This window comes from Amblyomma americanum, chromosome 1 (assembly GCF_052857255.1).
Source record: "Amblyomma americanum isolate KBUSLIRL-KWMA chromosome 1, ASM5285725v1, whole genome shotgun sequence".
Classification (NCBI taxonomy): domain Eukaryota; kingdom Metazoa; phylum Arthropoda; class Arachnida; order Ixodida; family Ixodidae; genus Amblyomma; species Amblyomma americanum.
The window spans coordinates 141,949,375-141,968,133 of record NC_135497.1 but is presented as its reverse complement, the minus strand read 5'-3'; the positions used below and the strand labels follow the sequence as shown (position 1 = coordinate 141,968,133).

Below are 18,759 nucleotides of genomic sequence, written 5' to 3'. Positions count from 1 at the left end.
TCGGCACCTGTAGATTCTCGTCCGCGAGGGGGCAATACTGGGCAAGCGAGTAACGTAAATGATGGCGAATTTGAAACCCCGCCGTGGTGGCTCAGTGGTTAGTGCGATCGACTGTTGGAATCGAGGACGCAGGTTCAATTCCAGCCGCGACGGCCGCGTTTCGGTGGATGCGAAATGGAAAAGACCCATGTGCTGTGCGATGTCAGTGTATGTTAAAGAACCCTGGGTGGTCCAATTTACTCCGTGCAGCTAAAGGCGTTTGGCTCTGCAGCAGCAGCTAGGCAGGAAAGGGACACGTCCTCAGCCCTAGCAACACCGCACCGTCTTTTCAACTCCCCATTTAACTACTCCGCTCTCATAACCCGAATAACGAAGAACGCACTCCACACGGCACGGGTACAAACGCCGTACTCTTTCCTTTTCGTGCTTAGCCCCTGCCTCATGAAAACCGACCGAAGCGACTGGCTGGAGGGGCTTTAAGAAGAGCATTCGCCGCTACATTCTTGAGTTTTAACAGACTATAGTTGTGTTTTTGGCACATTTCTCTCGACACATACTATTTCCTCATTGAAAATTTTGACGAGAAGTATGACGGACGAATACAGTATGTGTTCTAATAGCATACCTACTGTGCAAACGTAAGTTTTATCAAAGGGGCTGCGAATGCTGATCATGATGATAGCATCACAAACGCACTCCCAATGGTGCATGAGCGCTCGAAAACGTTCTGCTCTGTCGTGTAACGCAGCGGCATCGAAATGTTTTCGTCATTATGTCTATGTGCCTTTATGCGCATGCAGACATGCCCCATGTGGCGACCCCACAGTTCCCTGTTCGGTGGCGCTCGTCTGCTCCGCATGCGTTCAGCATTAGAAACTGCGTGGCAGACTTGCTGGCAATGTTCCAGTTCACGCAACGGTAGTAATATACTGACGGCTGTAAAGAAAAAAAAACCTGGTTTGTATTTTTCAGGCGGCAAGTATGTTCCCCGTGCCATCCTCCTCGACTTGGAGCCAGGAACCATGGACTCCGTCAGATCGGGACCTTTCGGTCAACTGTTCAGGCCCGACAATTTCATATTCGGTAAGCGTCTCTTTTAGCTTCATATCTCCGTTGCTGTTTTAGCATGTACTGATCAAGTTCAGCTCAACGTCATCAGCTGCACGTGTGTGCGCAAAGGTTCGTGGGGAGCCGGGCTTAATTCTAGCCGTCCCTAGCCGGAAGTTCCTTGCAGCAGCTGCTCTTAGCCCATCGTAGTGTTCGTTAGGTCCAGCCACAGCTTAGGGTTAACAAAGGTAACTCGATTTGCTCGTACCTGTGCTCAGAATCGGCATTCATAGTCGGCTGTATAATCTTGGCTGTTTCCACTCTTTCGGTGGCAAATTCGCTGCGTACAAAATACAAGTGAACAGCAACTGAGGCGACCATTGCAACACGAAGCTTGCTGCCCTATGCGCCTGACATACGTTCCTGAGCGCTGAGTTTCCATCTTGAAATATGAAAAGTTATTTTATAAGGTCGGCGAATTTGGTCTGAAGACCGCTTCACTATCATGCGACTGAAGAAAAATTCGCGTAGAAACAGGAAAGGTTTCAGCGCAAAGCGCCTTAGCGGCTACCTTTTTGGTCAAAGCTTATTGGCTCAAAACAGCGGCTCCCAGCAGCGCGGGGATATGCAGGTGGCGTACATATGCGCGGTAACTTTCGCAGGCCAGAGCGGCGCCGGCAACAACTGAGCCAAGGGCCACTACACTGAGGGCGCCGAGTTGGTGGACTCCGTGCTGGACGTGGTGCGCAAGGAGGCAGAGAGCTGCGACTGCCGGCAGGGCTTCCAGCTGGCCCATTCCCTGGGCGGAGGCACCGGCTCCGGCATGGGCACGCTGCTAATCTCGAAGATCCGGGAGGAGTACCCGGACCGCATCATGAACACTTTCAGCGTCATGCCCTCCCCGAAGGTGAGCATTCGTCGTGACAGCTTCCGCGCCGCCGGCACGTGTCTTAAGCCAGGACAGCATCAATACCAGCGAGACGCAAACTTTTGTGGAGGAAAAACGCTAAGCCGCCCGTGCACTGTGCGATGTCAGTGCACGTTAAAGATCCCCAGGTGGTCGAAATTATTCCGGAGCCTTCCACTACGGCCCCTCTCTCTTCCTTTCTTCTTTCACTCCCTCATTTATCCCTTCCCTTACTGCGCGGTTCAGGTGCCCAACGATATATGAGACAGATACTGCGCCATTTCCTTTCCCCCCCAAAAACCAATTATTATTATTATTATTATTATTATTATTATTATTATTATTATTATTATTATTATTATTATTATTATTATTATTATTATTATTATTATTATTATTATTATTATTATTATTATTATTATTATTATTATTATTATTATTATTAAACTGCCGTCAGATATGAAGGCTTCACCACGTCCGCATGTGGTGACCTCAGCGAGCTTGCTTTCTTGATGTCTACCTACTACGGTGGTATCGAACACCGCACTCGCGCGTGAAGGTGCGAGACTTTTCGTCACCCACCGCTGCTGCCAAACGAATGGCGCGAAAACAGCTGCAGAGTGCAAGCGCACGACGGCTGTGACCTTAAAGGGACCATGAAATGGTATATACTGAGGTTAGGAAAAGCGCACGAGCGATCGCTATTCCATCACTCGTCACCGAACAGCAAAAAAATTATAAGCTAGCTTCATTAAAAGACTACAGACATGTAAATTTAGTTGCGCGTTTTATTCTTCCATATGATGCTTAAGGCATTATAATACATGCGGATCATCGTCTGGTATTCGCATACAACCGCTAAATCACTGATTACTGAATTCCTTCCCTCATGCTGTTTCGGTTTCATCAACCGAACGATGGTTTTGGCATCTAGTTCGACTTTAGGTCATGTGAGGCACGAAAAAAACTGCAATATAAACGCTGGCACGTAGTTTTAATTCACTGTAACGCTTAAACAAGCCTGCTTCAAGAGCTGGAATAAAAACAAACGACGTATCAGCAGTCATACTGCCGTTTTTTTCCTGCCTCACGATACTCCAAGTCCAACTACACGTCACAGCCATCGTTCGGTTGATGAAACCGAAACAGCATGAAAGAAGAAATTCAATTATATATTATTTATCGGTCGTAGGCGAAAACAACGCGGCGATACATGTATTCTAATGTCTAAAGCATCATTTGAAAGCATAAAACATGCGAGCAAATTTTTGGTGTCTACAGCCCTTTAACACCGAAGATATCGGCGATTAAAAATGATGCTTCTTATCTTCCCTCAACTCTTACACAACGACGTGCCGAAAAAAAAAATGGCTAGCGGTTTATCATTGCTAAGCACGAAATTGTGCGCGAAAGCATGGTGGGCCTCCCAAATTTTGAGGGTGGGCCAAACCCATTCTGGGGGTGTCGCATGTCGGTCCCGAACATAGGTCAATTTTCAAATTTTAGGGGGTGGGCCAACTCTAATTTTGGAGGTGGGCCAATTCCATTTCGAGACGAGGTGAAGCCTGTCTTTCACCTGAGAACAGCCAGATTCACCGGCAGTCGAATTCGGTCAAGGTCATTCGAAGGGCAAATTTCGGGCGTCCTAACCATGTTTGGGACATTCTTCATGTGCCATATCAGGGCCGCCGTGGTGGCTAAGTGGTTATGGCGCTCGACTGCTGGCCCGAAAGACGCGGGTTCGATCCCGGCCGCGGCGGTCGAATTTCGATGGAGGAGAAATTCTAGAGGCCCGTGTACTGTGCGATGCCAGTGCACGTTAAAGAACCCGAGGTGGTCGAAATCTTCGGAGCCCTTCACTACGGCGTCCCTCATAGCCTGAGTCGCTTTGGGACGTTAAACCCCCATATACAATATACACCATCATGTGCCATACCATGTGTTGCTGTCCTTACCCTGCAGGACCATCCCCAGAATTGAGCTTCATTGCCATGCACACCCATTTCCTTACTAAGTCTGGCTGAGGCTTCATTTTCTCCGCGTGAGACATCGTCGAAATCGTTAGGGGTTGGCTATGATTGCTTTCGTGCTAACAGAAAACAGGTCGGGGCTGCGCAATCCCGCCCACGCCACCTGAGCATGCCCAATGGGCAGTGGGCGTCAGGCTGCCCACTGACATCTTTGGGGTAGGAGCGGCTAAGTATAGTGTGCTAAGGCAAAGAATGCGAGGTGAGCTGTCGCCCTAGCAGACTGCGAGTCAGTGCGAGCAGCGATTTAAATAGAAATTGTAAATTATAGACATGCTGCACCATCATCATCACCATAAGCCTGACTAGGCCCACTGCAGGGCAAAGGCCTCTCCCATGTCTCTCCTATTAACCCTGTCTTTTGCCAGCTGCGGCCACCGTATTCCCGCAGACCTGCTGCATGTTTGCAAACAAACAAGGTGTCACTGCAGTCGCTAGCGGGCTCGCGGTAGGCTTGTAGGCGCGTTGTCGGTTTCTGCGAATCACCAAGTGGTTGATGCTGTTGATGCTTTGAACTTCGTAATTTCTCGAAGTGCACAGGCTCGCGTTGACCACGTACGGCCTATTCAGAGATATTGTTTGGCACTGTGTGTTGTATATATGATCAGTTGCAAACAGAAAGCGTTGCTGCCGTTGATTTCTACGCTAAACGTGGAATAAAATAATCACTTTTTGACGCTCTGTACTAGCCGGAATAATTCCACTTCGGGATAGCAGTGAGGAGAAGCTCTGGCGTTGTTTCGGCGGAGCAGACGTGCGCTCACCGTCACTTGACACACGTGCCGCGCAGCGAGGCAAGTGGGGACAGCGTCGTGTCTCCAGTCTCCTCTGTCGCGTGTAAGCGCTGCTTTTCGCCACAAGATCATGCACCAACGAGGCCGATTTGTCACCTTATTAAAATGGCCAAACTGATCGCAATTTTTTGTGCAGTAGAAATTTAGAAAATTACGCCTTTTTGATGTGTGGGCGTCGAAGATTGAGCGAATCGCTCTTCTGGTGGCCTCGGCGCATCGCGAATTCCACGGGTTTCCGACGACGGTGCACCACTATCTTAGTATCACTTGGAAGCGGAATGATCAGAAGATCAGAGGTTCCATTGATTGCAGTGCCGCATTTCTTTGACCAAAAGAAAAGGCTACGAGGGTGAACGAAGCAAACGAGAGAATAAACTTTAAGGTTGGTTTTCTCAGCTTTCACGTTTTCTACGATTGGCATCACTCATCCCTTCGTAATTTCGTAACGAATAAAAATAGAATGATTCTATTTGCTGCGAATGAATCCTGAGACGTTGATTTATTTATGGTTTTGTTTATGAAGGTTTAACGTCCCAAAGCAACTCAGGCTATGAGAGACGCCGTAGTGAAGGGCTCCAGAAATTTCGACCCCCTGGGCTTATTTAACGTGCGCTGACATCGCGCAGTACACGGACCTCTAGAATTTCGCCTCCATCGAAATTCGACCGCGGCGGCTGGGATCGAACCCGCGTCTTTGGGGTCACCAGCTGAGCGCCATAACCACTGAACCACTGCGGTCCTGAGAGATTGAGTAGTGTAATAAATCTGACAATTTTTTGTACACATGCAGTAGCATGTTGAAGTTATTTTTCTAAGAAATGTGTCCACGTAAATATGCATGCTAGAGTTTAACTTTTGTTTGCATACGTACTTTGCATAAAAAAAAGAACAGTAGCGTCATCACACAAAGCAGGGCTTTGTGAACATGCTGGCATAAAAAATTTGCGCACTTTCTACTTAATTATTCCACACTCGATGACTTGACGACGGTGTTAATTATAATAACCCAACATCTGTACCAGCCAGCTGAAAATAAAGCACAGCACTGAAATTAGCATAAAAAGTTCACAGTTGAGCCAAATTTGGTTACATCTCATGCATAAATAACGAAAATACTTTCAATTTCCGCGTCTCCTCTCAATCTCGCTGCATTGTTTCACCCGACAGTTTCTGTTAGTGTACCCCCTAAATGAAACGTTTGCATAGCCGCCGCGGTGGCTCAGTGGTTATGGCGCTCGGCTGCTAACCCCAAAGACGTGGGTTGGACCTCGGCCGCGGCGGCGGTCGAATTTCGATGGAGGCGAAATTCTAGAGGCCCGTGTACTGTGCGATGTCAGTGTATGTTAAAGAACCCCAGGTGGTCGAAATTTCCGGGGTGCTCCACTACGGCGTCCCTCATAGCCTGGGTCACTTTGGAAAGTTAAAACTCCATAAACCAAACCAAACCAAACCGAAACATTTCCCTAGCAACGCAGGAGTCTGATTGAAAGACGCAGGGGCTCAAGCCGAAAAATTCCACTCGCCTGCAACTACGTGTGCTGGACGCAGCTTCGTGTGCTCTCATCTATTTGCGCTAGCTTTATGAGATACTTTGGAGGCCGTTGTCATGCGATAGCAAAAACGAAGACAAAAGCACGCTGCAACTGGAAACGAGGAAGAAGAAACGAGGAAGAAGATATAGAAGCATTGACGATATAGGAGCATTGACAGGCTCCCAAAGCACGCGCAGGGCCCTCGCTGAAGACTCGATCGCCGCCGGCCACCAAAGACACCGGGCGCTGTACCGGTGCTACGAAGTGAGACATCCCCGGGGTTCCTCCTAAGAGCTCTGTCTCGACGCGTTCGTCCTGTTCATCGCTGCCCCGACGGCTCTGCTCTGCTGGGAACGATCGGCTAAGTTTCGGGTGGCTGATTGTGGCATTTTCTCTCTGCGTCTTTGCGCGGTAAGGCAGTAAGTCCGGACTATGTCCACCCAGTCTCCCGGCCAGGGGAGTTCCCTCTGGTAGGCTTCTCTGTCAACTGATCTCCTACCGTTGGAAGCTTTTTTGCGCAGTGGTGTCGGCAGTATCCCTGTCGCGCTGGTGCCTAGGGATGGTGGTGCTATCAGGATGAACAACCCTGGTGCTGTTCGGGCTGCTCTCCAGTCGACGACTTCTCATTATGAGTCAATCTCAGAGGTTCGCCAGTTTGGACGCGGTGGCATTCTGTGCAGATCGCCAGACCTCGCCTGTGTAAGAGATTTACTAAAATCCTCATCCTTTGCCTCCCTTCGGGTAAGTTCTTTCATCCCTTCTCATTTGGCGTGCACGAAAGGTATTGTACGAGGTGTAGACTCTTCCCTGTCTCCAGCAGAGACTCTTGAGCTTCTGTCGGCTGCAGGTGTTGTTGCTGTGCACCGCTGTAGCCGGGATGTAAACAACGTGCGGATGCCCACTGAATCAGTGATTGCTACCTTTGCCGGCACTTCCTGCCCATCTGAAATCAAGGCATGGCCTCTAATTTTTCGAGTAGACCCATTATCATCTCGGCCTCTGCAGTGTAACAACTGCTGGCGCTATGGACATAGCGCTGGCGGTTGCAAATCCAACTTGAGGTGTTGCAACTGTAGGGATGGTCATTCAACAGGCACCTGCACTGAGAAGAATGAGAAGTGTTGCCTTTGCGGTGGTGCGCACTCTGCAAACTACTCAAATTGTCCCTCTCGAGCTCAGGAAATTCAAATTCTGGAAATAATTAACAGGAAACGCTGTTCGCGCCGTGACGCTATTTCAGAGGTCAAAGAACGTGCACGAGGTTATGCCGGTGTGACCGCTCGGCAAGGTGTCATGCTAGACTCAACGCTGTCCCAGGCAATTGCGGCTGCTGTGGAGGCTTCGATGTCTAAAATGGTAGAAAAGATTGTCGCAAGTGTGTCAGAGTGCTTTACAAATGTTCTAGCGGCTCAGATTACACATGCCGTGCAGGCTAGTTTGGCACCTCTTTCGACAACAATTCCCTCTCCTCTTATCCGGTCTCAAATTCCAGTAGCATCACAACCCCAGGAACAAACTTCTGTCACTTCCGCTGTACCTACCTCGGGTACTTCGAGGGATGTTGATATAATGTATGATTCCGAGATGGTGGAGCCTGATGCGCGGCTTCTTAAGCGCAGTGGGTCCCCCATGTCTCATTCGTTGTCTTCTCAGGGCACCCAGCCAAAATCAAAGAAGAAGCAGCTTGGCACTAAACCCAAGGATACCATTTTGGAGCAGGCAGTTGCTGCTGCTAGACTTTCGCAACCATAGCGTCGTTGCGAGTTCTGCAGTGGAACTGTCGTTCGATTCTTTCAGCTTCCACAGATTTACACTGCCTTTCTACTCAGCTTAATCCTGATGTCATAATTCTGCAAGAAACGTGGCTTTCAACCGACAAACATTTTCATATAAAAAATTACCGGTCATTTCGCCTAGACCGCCAGTCAAGAGGCGGGGGTTTACTAACTTTAGTCTCTTCAAAATTTTGCCACAGGGCTGTGGTATCTTTTCAACAAATGTCTCCTGACTGTGAGATTTTGGCAATAGACTTTGTACTTCCTGGGTGCTCTCCATTTTCAATAGCAAATTGTTATTTCCCCAATGGAGTCCAGGATGTTAGACCTCTGGATTTTTTACTCTTAAACTGTAAAAACCCAGTTCTCGTGGCTGGGGACTTCAATTCTCACCATGTGTCTTGGGGTTTTAGGACTAATTCATGCGGCAAGCGCCTTTGGGACTGGGTATCTGATCACAACCTGATGTGCTTAAATTCAGGATCGGCCACTTATCTACGCTCACACACTCAATCTGTTTTAGATCTCACGTTCATTAGTCCTGGAATTGGCGTAACGAATTGGTCGACAATTGATAGCGGCACTTCAAGTGATCATATACCTATTCATTTTGATATCATATGTCGTGTTACTCCGGCGCCTTCCCAGTTGCGGTCACATGTAAATTATGACAGATTTCAGACGGCGTTGCGCTCTCCCCTTGCTCCAGTGTCTAACATCGCCGAGGTCCACCAGTCAGCAAGCATGTGTCTGGCTATTGAGGAAAGCCGTAAAAAGTCGGAGTTCCTGGTGAGGCCAACAAAAGGGAATTCTTCTAACTGGTGGAATGCGGACTGTACAAGAGATTACAGGCGGAGGAAGGCAGCATGGAAAAAGCTTCTTCATAACCAATGTCCGAATAACTGGAGTGATTATAAATTTATTGCAGCCACCTTTAAACGCACAGTTTCTCGCGCAAAGGAAAAATATGACTCAGAACACTTCGATTATCTTTCAAAGGCGGGCAACCGACGTGCACTATTCGGTTTTCTACGGTCTAGGAAACATCTCTTGTCCTCTCATAATTGTCAGTCATTGGTTATGTCACCTGTAGAAGCTATCCAGGCGGTTGAATTAATAGCCACAAGCTTGCAAAAGCGGTTCTCGTCTTTACTACCTATGCGACCATTGTTGTTTGCACCAGTCGTACAAAATGATAATTCCTCACAAGTAAATCTATCAGAGCTTTCACAAGTTGTCCAGAGATATCCAGCTGCTGCTCCTGGCCCTGATGGTGTTACCACAAAGATGCTCAAGATTCTATTTGAAGAGTCTCCCAACTCCTTATTGCACCTAATAAACTACTCTCTCAAACACGCTTGGATACCTTCTGAGTGGAAGCTGTCCAAGGTGATCCCTTTACTTAAAAATCAGGGTGGAGGCTATGAATTGGATAATATTAGGCCAATTTCTTTAACATCAAACGTGGTAAAGTTGATAGAAAGGTTGTTACTAATTCGGGTGTCAGCCATTGTGGACCGCAAAAGTATACTCAGCCCGTGCCAACTCGGATTCCGGCCACGGTGTTCGATATGGAATGTACATGCTGATCTTGAGAGCAGAATTCTCCTTGCTCGTCGTCAACGCCTGGTCGCGGCTTTGGTTACGTTAGATGTCGCCAAAGCTTACGACAGTGTAGAACACTCCATCCTGATACATAGGCTACAGTCTCTTCAATTTCCAGATTATATAGTTGCATGGATATCTGCATTTCTTCATAACAGGGAATTCTTTTGCGTCCATAATGGTGTTCATTCAGAGAGGTATAGACAAACGCGAGGTGTACCGCAAGGAGCTGTTCTTTCTCCTGTGCTCTTTAATATTCTGTTAAGCTCAATTCCTCTCCACCGCCATGTACGCACTTACGTCTATGCGGACGACATTGCGTTTTTTGCTGCTGCGCCGGATATACATTCTCTGTATGGTCTGTTGCAGTCATATTTGAATACACTTGAGCACTGGTTGAGCGCATTACACCTGAAGTTAAATGTTGGCAAGTGCGCCACTCTTGTTTTCCCTCTATTCACTCCTGTAGTGGTATCTCTCACTTGCCAGTTAAAAATAATACCGCAGGTTCAATCCCTAAAATACCTAGGGGTCATTTATGACAACAAACTCACCTGGCGACCTCACATTGACCATGTCGCGGCGAAAGGGGCTCGTGCCGTGGGCATGTTACGGAGATTATGTCATCACCGGTACGGCATGCGCAGAGATGCGCTATTAATGATCTACATAATGTATGTCAGGCCAATTTTAGAATTTGGATCAGTGTTGTTTTCAGGCTCGGCTACATATAAACTTCGCCCTCTCGTCCTGTTAGAGAGGGAAGCACTTCGCATGTGCCTCGGCCTTCCAAAATTTGTGGCTATCAATGTGCTGTACCTTGAAGCCCGCATTCCGTCTCTCTTATCACGATTTCAATTTTTAACTGTGCAAACTTACCTCAGGATCTATGAATCCCATTTCCACCGTTCCCAAAGCATTTTCTGTTCTCAGCCGACCTCCTTTTTTGGTGTCCCCTGGTCTCGTTTCAATTCCCCTCAGGTAGTGTTTGTGCAAAGATTACTTCAGCCTTTAGATGTAAACATTTATGATATCCTTCCTGCGCTTCGGAATGGGCCCACTATCCACATTGTTTTCGACGACATATTCCCAAAAAATGCAAAACTTTTGCCACCGAGTATTATAAATGGTCTTCTAGAAGATCATCTGAGGACCCTACCAACAGATATAGCAATAGCCACTGATGCATCGCAATGCAATGAAAAAGCAGGTGTGGGAATATTTTGCTCGCATTTAGGCTGGTCCTTTTCTCTGCGCCTTCCAGATTTCACCCCTATTTTTCAAGCAGAGTTTCTAGCAGTTGTACTTGCTCTACGCAAGCTAGACCCCTCTATTACAGCAGTTGCAGTAATTACTGATTCTTTATCTTTGTGTTCGTCTCTCGCTGCACAGGTTGACGGTCCCATTTTATCAACTTTCTTATCCCTACTTCCTCCGCATTTGAGCCTTGTTCATTTAGTATGGGTTCCCGGCCACAGCAGTGTGACAGTAAATGAGATTGCTGATAATCTCGCAAAGGCTTCCCTCAGCGGCCCCGTGTTGCCAATCATCCCGGCTACAGCCTACATTACAGCATCTAGATTTCGGCGACGTGCGTTTTTAAGCACGCAAGACACATCACTTTTAACATCGGTGGATTATGAGCACCTTAAATATTATTGGAACAGGAAAATTTGTTGCTCTCGGCAGCTTGAAGTATCACTGACGAGGCTACGCTGCCGCATCCCCCCTCTAAATTTCTATTTACACAAGTCGGGTTTGGCGCTCTCTCCCCTTTGTGCATTTTGCCGTGAGCCAGAATCTATTGAACATTTTTGGCTGTATTGTCGCCGATTCAACTCACTGAGAAAAAGGTTGCTGGAGGAGCCCTTGCAGCATCTTGGCCTTAGTTTGAGCAGCCCGCTCTTTCTATCATTTGGCGCCACCACATTTGGGTTCAGCCACAGATCTGTTTGCACCGCTGTTCAAAATTTCCTGATAGAATCTCACCGACTGCCTTGCTATGTGTTCCAACCTTTTCTTTTCTATCAATTATTACATTTTGACTAAATCATTAATATTTAATCACTCTCTTTATTATTATTCTTAAAATTTTAAAATCAAAACACTCATCCCTTTTCTGTTCATGACGAAAAATTCACCGGTGATATGCTCCCACGTGCTTTTTCTTTTTGTTAACTGCGTTCAGGTGAATAGCTACCCGATTCTTGGCCGATCCCCCAGTGTGGGTATGTGCCATCTTTTGAGAGGCTAACAACAACAACAACAACAACAACAACAACTCGGCAAAGAAGAAGAAAGGGCCCTTCTTTTCTTTTTAATCACTCGTAAATTTCACCCAAGGCAAAATAGCTTGGCACCATTTACCCTGTTCTATGGGGTCTCCCCACTGAACCCTGGCCAATCCCCCGTCGTGGGTATGTGCCATGTCACGAAGGCAACAACAACAACGGCCCTTAGTGTCCATTGTGCTGATACGACCCGACGCTGTTCTACGGCTGTTCTATGTCGCCTCCCGCTTCATCTGGCCTCGCTGCTGAAGCGTGTCTTGGTGCTGCTGATCCTGTAAACTCCTGGTGAGGCCGTTCCGCGAGTGGGGGATTTGGCGAGGTTTTTTCCCTTTTGGATGTAGGCTTCATGTTTCTTAGGCTTACGGACATGGCTATGTCTTCCTCGGGCACAGGTCCGGTAGCCTGGTTCGCCAGTTTGCCTAAATTCTTTTTGCCAAGCGAATCCCTGTGGCTCTGGTCCCTGTAGGAGATGGTTTAATTAAGATCAAAAACTCTCATATGATCCAGGAGCAGCTGAAGGCAGCGACCATTCGATATCTTGAGATTTCCGAGGTTCGACCATTTGCCAAAAGAAGAATTCTGTGCAAATCACCTGATTTGGATTGTGTTGCAGACTTGCTGCAGTGCACCTCTTTTGCCTCACTCCCGGTGAAAGCGTTTATTCCCGAGCAACTCGCCTGCGTAAAAGGAATAATCCGCGGTGTGTATCCCTCCGCTACGCCAGAAGAAATTCTTGGACTTCCATGATGCCGGTGTGGGCATCCTCTCAGTTTACCGCTGCAACAGAGGCTGGAGGCTCTCGTATTCCAACTGAGTCTGTTATAGCAACTTTTGCGGGCTCCTCTTGCCGATTGGAAATCAAAGTCTGGCCCATTGTCTACCGTGTTGACCCACTGCAGCCCCGTCCATTACAATGTAAGAACTGCTGGCGTTTTGGTCAGAGTGGCAAATCTTGCAAGTCGGCAACGCGCTGCCGCGTTTGCGGCGGTGCTCATGCTTCAGACGTCTGCACTTCTAAGTCTGATCTCGCAGCTGACGATCCCACCTCCCCAAAGATGAACAGTGTGTCTTGGACATTATTCAGCGCGATAGGTGCTCGCGCGCGGATGCTTATGCCCTACTTGATTAGAAGCATTGTGCTTTAAAGGTGAGCGTGCCCTTGGCCGGTTGGAGAGGATCAGCAACAAAAAATTTGGTATGCGTCGGGACACTTTGCTCTTTCTGTATAAGACATGTGTACTTGAATTTGGCTCTGTTCTCTTTTCTGGGTGCACAAGGTACAAGCTTGAACCCCGGTTTGTTATTGAGCGACGCGCTCTGCGCCTTTGCTTAGGTCTGCCTAAATCAGTTGCTAACGCTGCGCTGTACTTGGAGGCGCGGATACCTGATCTGATAATGTCTTTGGAGCCTGTTCCTGAATTGGCTAACCCTATATTTACGACGAACCCATCTCTATTCTTTGGTAATTTTTGGCCTAGGTATAAGCTTCCTCAGGTTGTGTTCACTAATTCCCTGCTGTCAAAAATTTCTGTATCAATAAATTCTGTAGTACCAGTTAACCACCGCCGGGCTGATACTGTAGTCCCCTTTGACGACACCTTCCCAAGGAATGCTAAGAATCTGCCTGCAAATGTTTTAAATGGGCTTATTAAGGAGTGTCTGGATAATTTCCCTAACCATACTGCCGTTTTTACAGACGCCTCCCAGAAAAATGAAAAAGCAGCCATTGGCATTTACTCAAGGGCTCTTGAACAGAGTTATTCATTTCGGGCTCCTGACTATACCCCTATTTTTGTCGCCGAGTTTCTGGCCATTGAGTTGGCCTTAATAAGGAATCCCTGCAGTATCTCTCAGGTTGTTATACTTTCAGACAGCCTTTCCGTCTTGATAGTGCTCGAAAAATCGAGAGATACTCCTATGAGCCGTTCCCTTCAATTTCTTGTTCCACCACATATTACAAAAGTACGCTTTCACTGGGTCCCTGGGCACTGTGGCATTGCTTCTGATGAGAGAGTTGATTTTTTTTTGCAAAGTCCGCCCTTGGTGGACCTATTGTCCCGTTCGCCCCTAATACTGTCTACTTGACTGCAGCCAGCGTCTCCAGTACTTGAGCCATGAGCCTCTCCTTGCTGCAGCGAATTTTCAACACCTGGCATTTCCTTGGAGTGCGCGGATGTGCAGTTCAAGGCAATGTGAAGTGTCCACGACCCTAGTGCGCTGCAGAATACCGCGACTAAATCTCTATTTATGTCGATCAGGGATATTTCTGACCACCCTATCTGAGTCTTTGGCGAAATTGAGTCCATAGATCACTTTTTCCTCTTTGCGGTTAACTTCTCGCCGTACAGCTTACTTAGAGATCCCCTCGCTCGACGGGGGCTTGCTCTATTTATTCCGATTCTCCTCTCCTTCGGGGCAAGCGCCAAGGGATATGCATTGAAACCAGTGTGCGATTTTATTCACGAATATATAATTGCATCAGGTAGATTCCTCTGCTAGAATGAGAATTCCCTGCTTTTTCATTTCCGTTTTTTTTAATATTGATTTTTAATCAAAATTCGAGTCTAGGTCACAAAATTATCCAATTACACCACTCCCTGGCCATGAGTGCGTTTGTATCAGCATTGCACCCTGGCCAATCCCCCGCCGTGGGTATGTGCCATTAAGCCTGAGGTCATCATCATCGTCATCAACTCGGGCAATGCGATCGCGGCTGCTTCTTTCCAAACAAGCTTCGCGATCATGCACCGCCTCATGAAACAGCTTATGACATATGATGCAGTGAAAAACCACTTGGCTTTTAGCACACGTACAGAAACATGCCAACGTGGCCGTGCAAAAACGACACAATTTAGCAGACTTCTTTCTACACAGACCAAGTAATTATGTCGGCCATATTAAGAAATGGCCTGAAGTGAATATTAAGTGCCATGAACGCGGCTTTATATGATCGTATAACTTCCACACACGTTTAAACATTATCTGCTTTTAACAAAAGACCGCATTCCTTGGTGGTGATTCAGCCTGTCAGCGCCCTGTGAACACCCAAACGGCTCGACGTGATAATTACGTGCGCAGACATTTGTGTTTTTTTCCCCTTAAGCAATTATAAGCGTACTATGCTGATGTTCAGGAGAATGAACGCAACTCCCCAGCTACGAAGTACATTGCCTGGAAGCGGCGATCGAGGCCCAGACTTCGCGCTTTACTACCGTGGCCCATTCCTTAATGCGGTATCTATCAGCGAGAAACATATCGAGGCGCGGGCATGATGCAGTTGCGCAGTCCCGCCAGCAGCTGCAGCAGCTGGTGGGCACGGGCAGGCGGAACCTATTTTGCCTGCCGTGCCAAAGGCGCTACTGACATCAGCGCCACCGCATATGCATGACGTCGGGGCGTGAAGGAGGTGTGTGTAGGGTCCACGCAGAGCTTTTGAATTTGACTCGAATTAATACTGACAAAGGCCACCTCTACTGATCGCTGCCCTAGAATTTGACCATCAAAATAATTTCTTGTCCCTTTAATGCTCGACAATGGTAGCGAGAAATCGAAGAATCACAGTGCTTAAAAATCAGAAAATTTTTCTTGTGCATAGATGTGGTAGGCTTTGCACCACGTCGACAGAAAGTGCGAATTCAAGCGCATTCAAAACTGCAGGTCTCCGACACCGTCGTCGGGCCCTACAACGCCACCCTGTCCGTGCACCAGCTGGTGGAGAACACCGACGAAACCTACTGCATTGACAACGAGGCGCTATACGACATCTGCTTCCGAACCCTGAAGCTCACCACTCCCACATACGGGGACCTCAACCACCTGGTTTCTGTCACAATGTCCGGAGTCACAACATGCCTCAGGTGACGAAGCTTTCTTTTCTCCGGGATCGTAGTCTATTACTGTCACTCGACATCTCTATATGCGAAGCTGTAGTGAGTGGCACCGATGCCCACAATGGCCACAGGCGCTTAGGCCTGCAAACTACTTCACCACACCTGAAGAGGGAATAGCTTGTGTTGTGTATAACTTCGTAGCACAATTGGGGACATGAATGGCGCGGCGCCTGCAGGCCCTTGTTCGCGGTGCTTAACGCAAAAAAAAACAGTCTTAAAGCAACTTAAGTAACCATACACACGCAGGTTTCCCGGCCAGCTGAACGCTGACCTGCGCAAACTGGCTGTCAACATGGTGCCCTTCCCGCGTCTGCACTTCTTCATGCCTGGCTTCGCACCACTCACGTCCCGAGGCAGCCAACAGTACAGGGCGCTGACCGTGCCAGAGCTGACGCAGCAGATGTTCGACGCCAAGAACATGATGGCCGCCTGCGACCCCCGCCACGGCCGCTACCTGACGGTAGCCACCATCTTCCGCAGCCGCATGAGCATGAAGGAGGTCGACGAACAGATGCTTAACGTCCAGAACAAGAACTCGAGCTACTTTGTCGAGTGGATCCCGAACAACGTCAAGACCGCCGTCTGCGACATCCCACCCCGTGGCCTCAAGATGTCTGCGACGTTCATCGGGAACAGCACGGCCATTCAGGAGCTGTTCAAGCGCATTTCAGAACAATTCACTGGTCAGTCATTTATCAGAATTGCTCGAATTACATTCTACTCACAGCACAGCCTGCAGTTCACACGTACAATCTGCAGTTGCATAGAGCGCCTACTTCATCGTTCAAGGGCAACTTTGGGATTATTATTTTTTTTTAATCTTAAGGTGGCGCTCCCGTAATATTGCTTAAAGCCCTCTCTGTTCGTTGCAATCTGTTGTTAATAGAACTGTGAGTAAAACAATCATCAAAGAGCAAAAAGCAGAAAACCTAAACCAAAACAGGGGTGTGTTGGATGCGGTGTTCTTTTGTGACAACAATGACGTCACAAACAGTGTCGGCAAAACTTTTGTACGCGCATTTCACTGACAAACCACAAGCTGCAAGGAACGACCCCGTTCATTAAACATCTCAGATGACAAGCGCGACATTTCCCTGTTCACCAAGTGCAGACCGTGTATCAAGGAGGGGTAATGTTTCCGACGTTACAAATTTAGCAGTGCCCGTAAAAATCACTCATAAAGAGGTAACGAAGCGGCCACCTTTAAAGAGACTCTGAGGACAAATTCAAGTTGGCCTGTATGGAAATGTAGCAGCGTTCTAATTGCGAAAGACACTTTTATCACTAAAAAACGGAGCTTCTACCACTAAGGCTAGGCGAAAGGGAAAGAGATGGGCATTTGTTCCCGTGCCGTGGGGAGTGAGCTACCTCAGACCTAGAGTCACTCTACTCAGACCTAGATACCCTACACAATCTCTAGAACTTCCCCCATTCAACCCTGCGCACCTCTAACCCGAACAGTGGACAACCCAAACGGGGACAAAGGTCCGTCCCCTTCCCTAGCCAGGTAAAGGTCAAAAAATGAAATACAGATGTCGCCATCACCGACCGTTTTTGCAAACAAACTACAGTGCTTGAAGAGTTTTCTTCCTTTTTTGTTTTTTGGTCGTGGATCCCTGAGGCTAGTCTACATCGCTATTCACTAAGCGGTGGTCACGAATTTCGCTTGTCTTGACCTCACGAGTTTGAATCGAGAAGCGGGAAAATTTTTAAATCCAATTTTCTCGACATAATGCGTATTTTGTTGCCGGATAAACATCTACATACCCCATAAAGAGCCGAAAATCGATTTTTACTAAAAGCAAATGTCGGATGTAGTTACGCCCTTTAGATGGCGAGCGTGTGTGAGCACTCCCTCCTCACGCTAATCCGCTCCGCCGCTCAGCATACAAAAGAAAACTTGGATTATTCCACTTCTGTTGCAAGTTTAGGCAGGCCTATTTTTGGACGCCATCGCTCAATCCGATCCTCATGATCGAGAAAGGAGCTTTTTGAAATCGGATACTCAGGAATTATGGACAAAAGTATTTTTAAGCGGGAAGCCGTTCATGAACGCAGTTTTCTCGTATAATGCAAGATTTCACTAAAACAATCAATATATCCGCAGATCACCCGAGGCAGTCTCTTAGTTTTTTTTCTATTCACGTTTTCGCTATCTTCAAAAGCGTTCCGGTGCGATCGCTGGAAACACTTTAAAAGGAAGATTTTGCTACATATCAGAATAATGGACCATTACCTTCAATATTTCCTTAACAGTGTCTTACAATTTTCCAATTTTCAAAATTTTTGCCGGAGAAAGCTGGACTGGGTGGCGCAGAAACAAAAATCCGAACAGCTGGGAAACTTGGTGGAAATAATTCGGACGGATAGAATTGAACTAGCTGTATAAGTTCCGCTGCAATTCGTGAAAGCCTACAAAAACAACTAATATTCGTGGTGCCCGTCTTAATTTGCAGCCATGTTCCGCCGCAAGGCCTTCTTGCACTGGTACACTGGGGAAGGCATGGACGAAATGGAATTCACCGAAGCAGAGTCCAACATGAATGACCTGGTGTCCGAGTACCAGCAGTACCAGGAGGCCACAGCCGACGACGAGGGAGAGTTCGACGACGAGGACGCCCTCGCCGACACTGCCTGAGACACCGCTACCGAAATTCCCATTTAGCTTGCAGAGTTCCGATAAAATAAACGATGTATATTAGGGAAGCCAGGCTACTGGCCATGGCGAGCATTTGGTTTTATTAGAAAAAAAAATTGTTTGGTGTGACGCAACACGAAACGATATATATTCGCAATAAAGTCCCAGCATGAGTTGGAAATAACGGCGAGAGCAAGGCTGTTCTATCACTTGGAGGCGTGTAAGCTCCTGTTCTTGTTGCTTGGCAAAAAGA

The 18,759-nt window shown here is 47.6% G+C and overlaps 1 protein-coding gene across 1 annotated transcript; it reads left to right on the top strand.

The window, feature by feature from the left end:
- Positions 1–1,870: 1,870 nt before the first annotated feature.
- LOC144136268 (tubulin beta chain-like) lies at positions 1,871–18,508 on the top strand. Its single transcript, XM_077668482.1, has 4 exons — positions 1,871–1,954; positions 15,636–15,835; positions 16,115–16,551; positions 18,325–18,508. Exons 1-4 carry the CDS (start codon positions 1,871–1,873, stop codon positions 18,504–18,506), a joined length of 903 nt encoding a protein of 300 aa, XP_077524608.1. The 3' UTR covers positions 18,507–18,508.
- Positions 18,509–18,759: the final 251 nt, after the last annotated feature.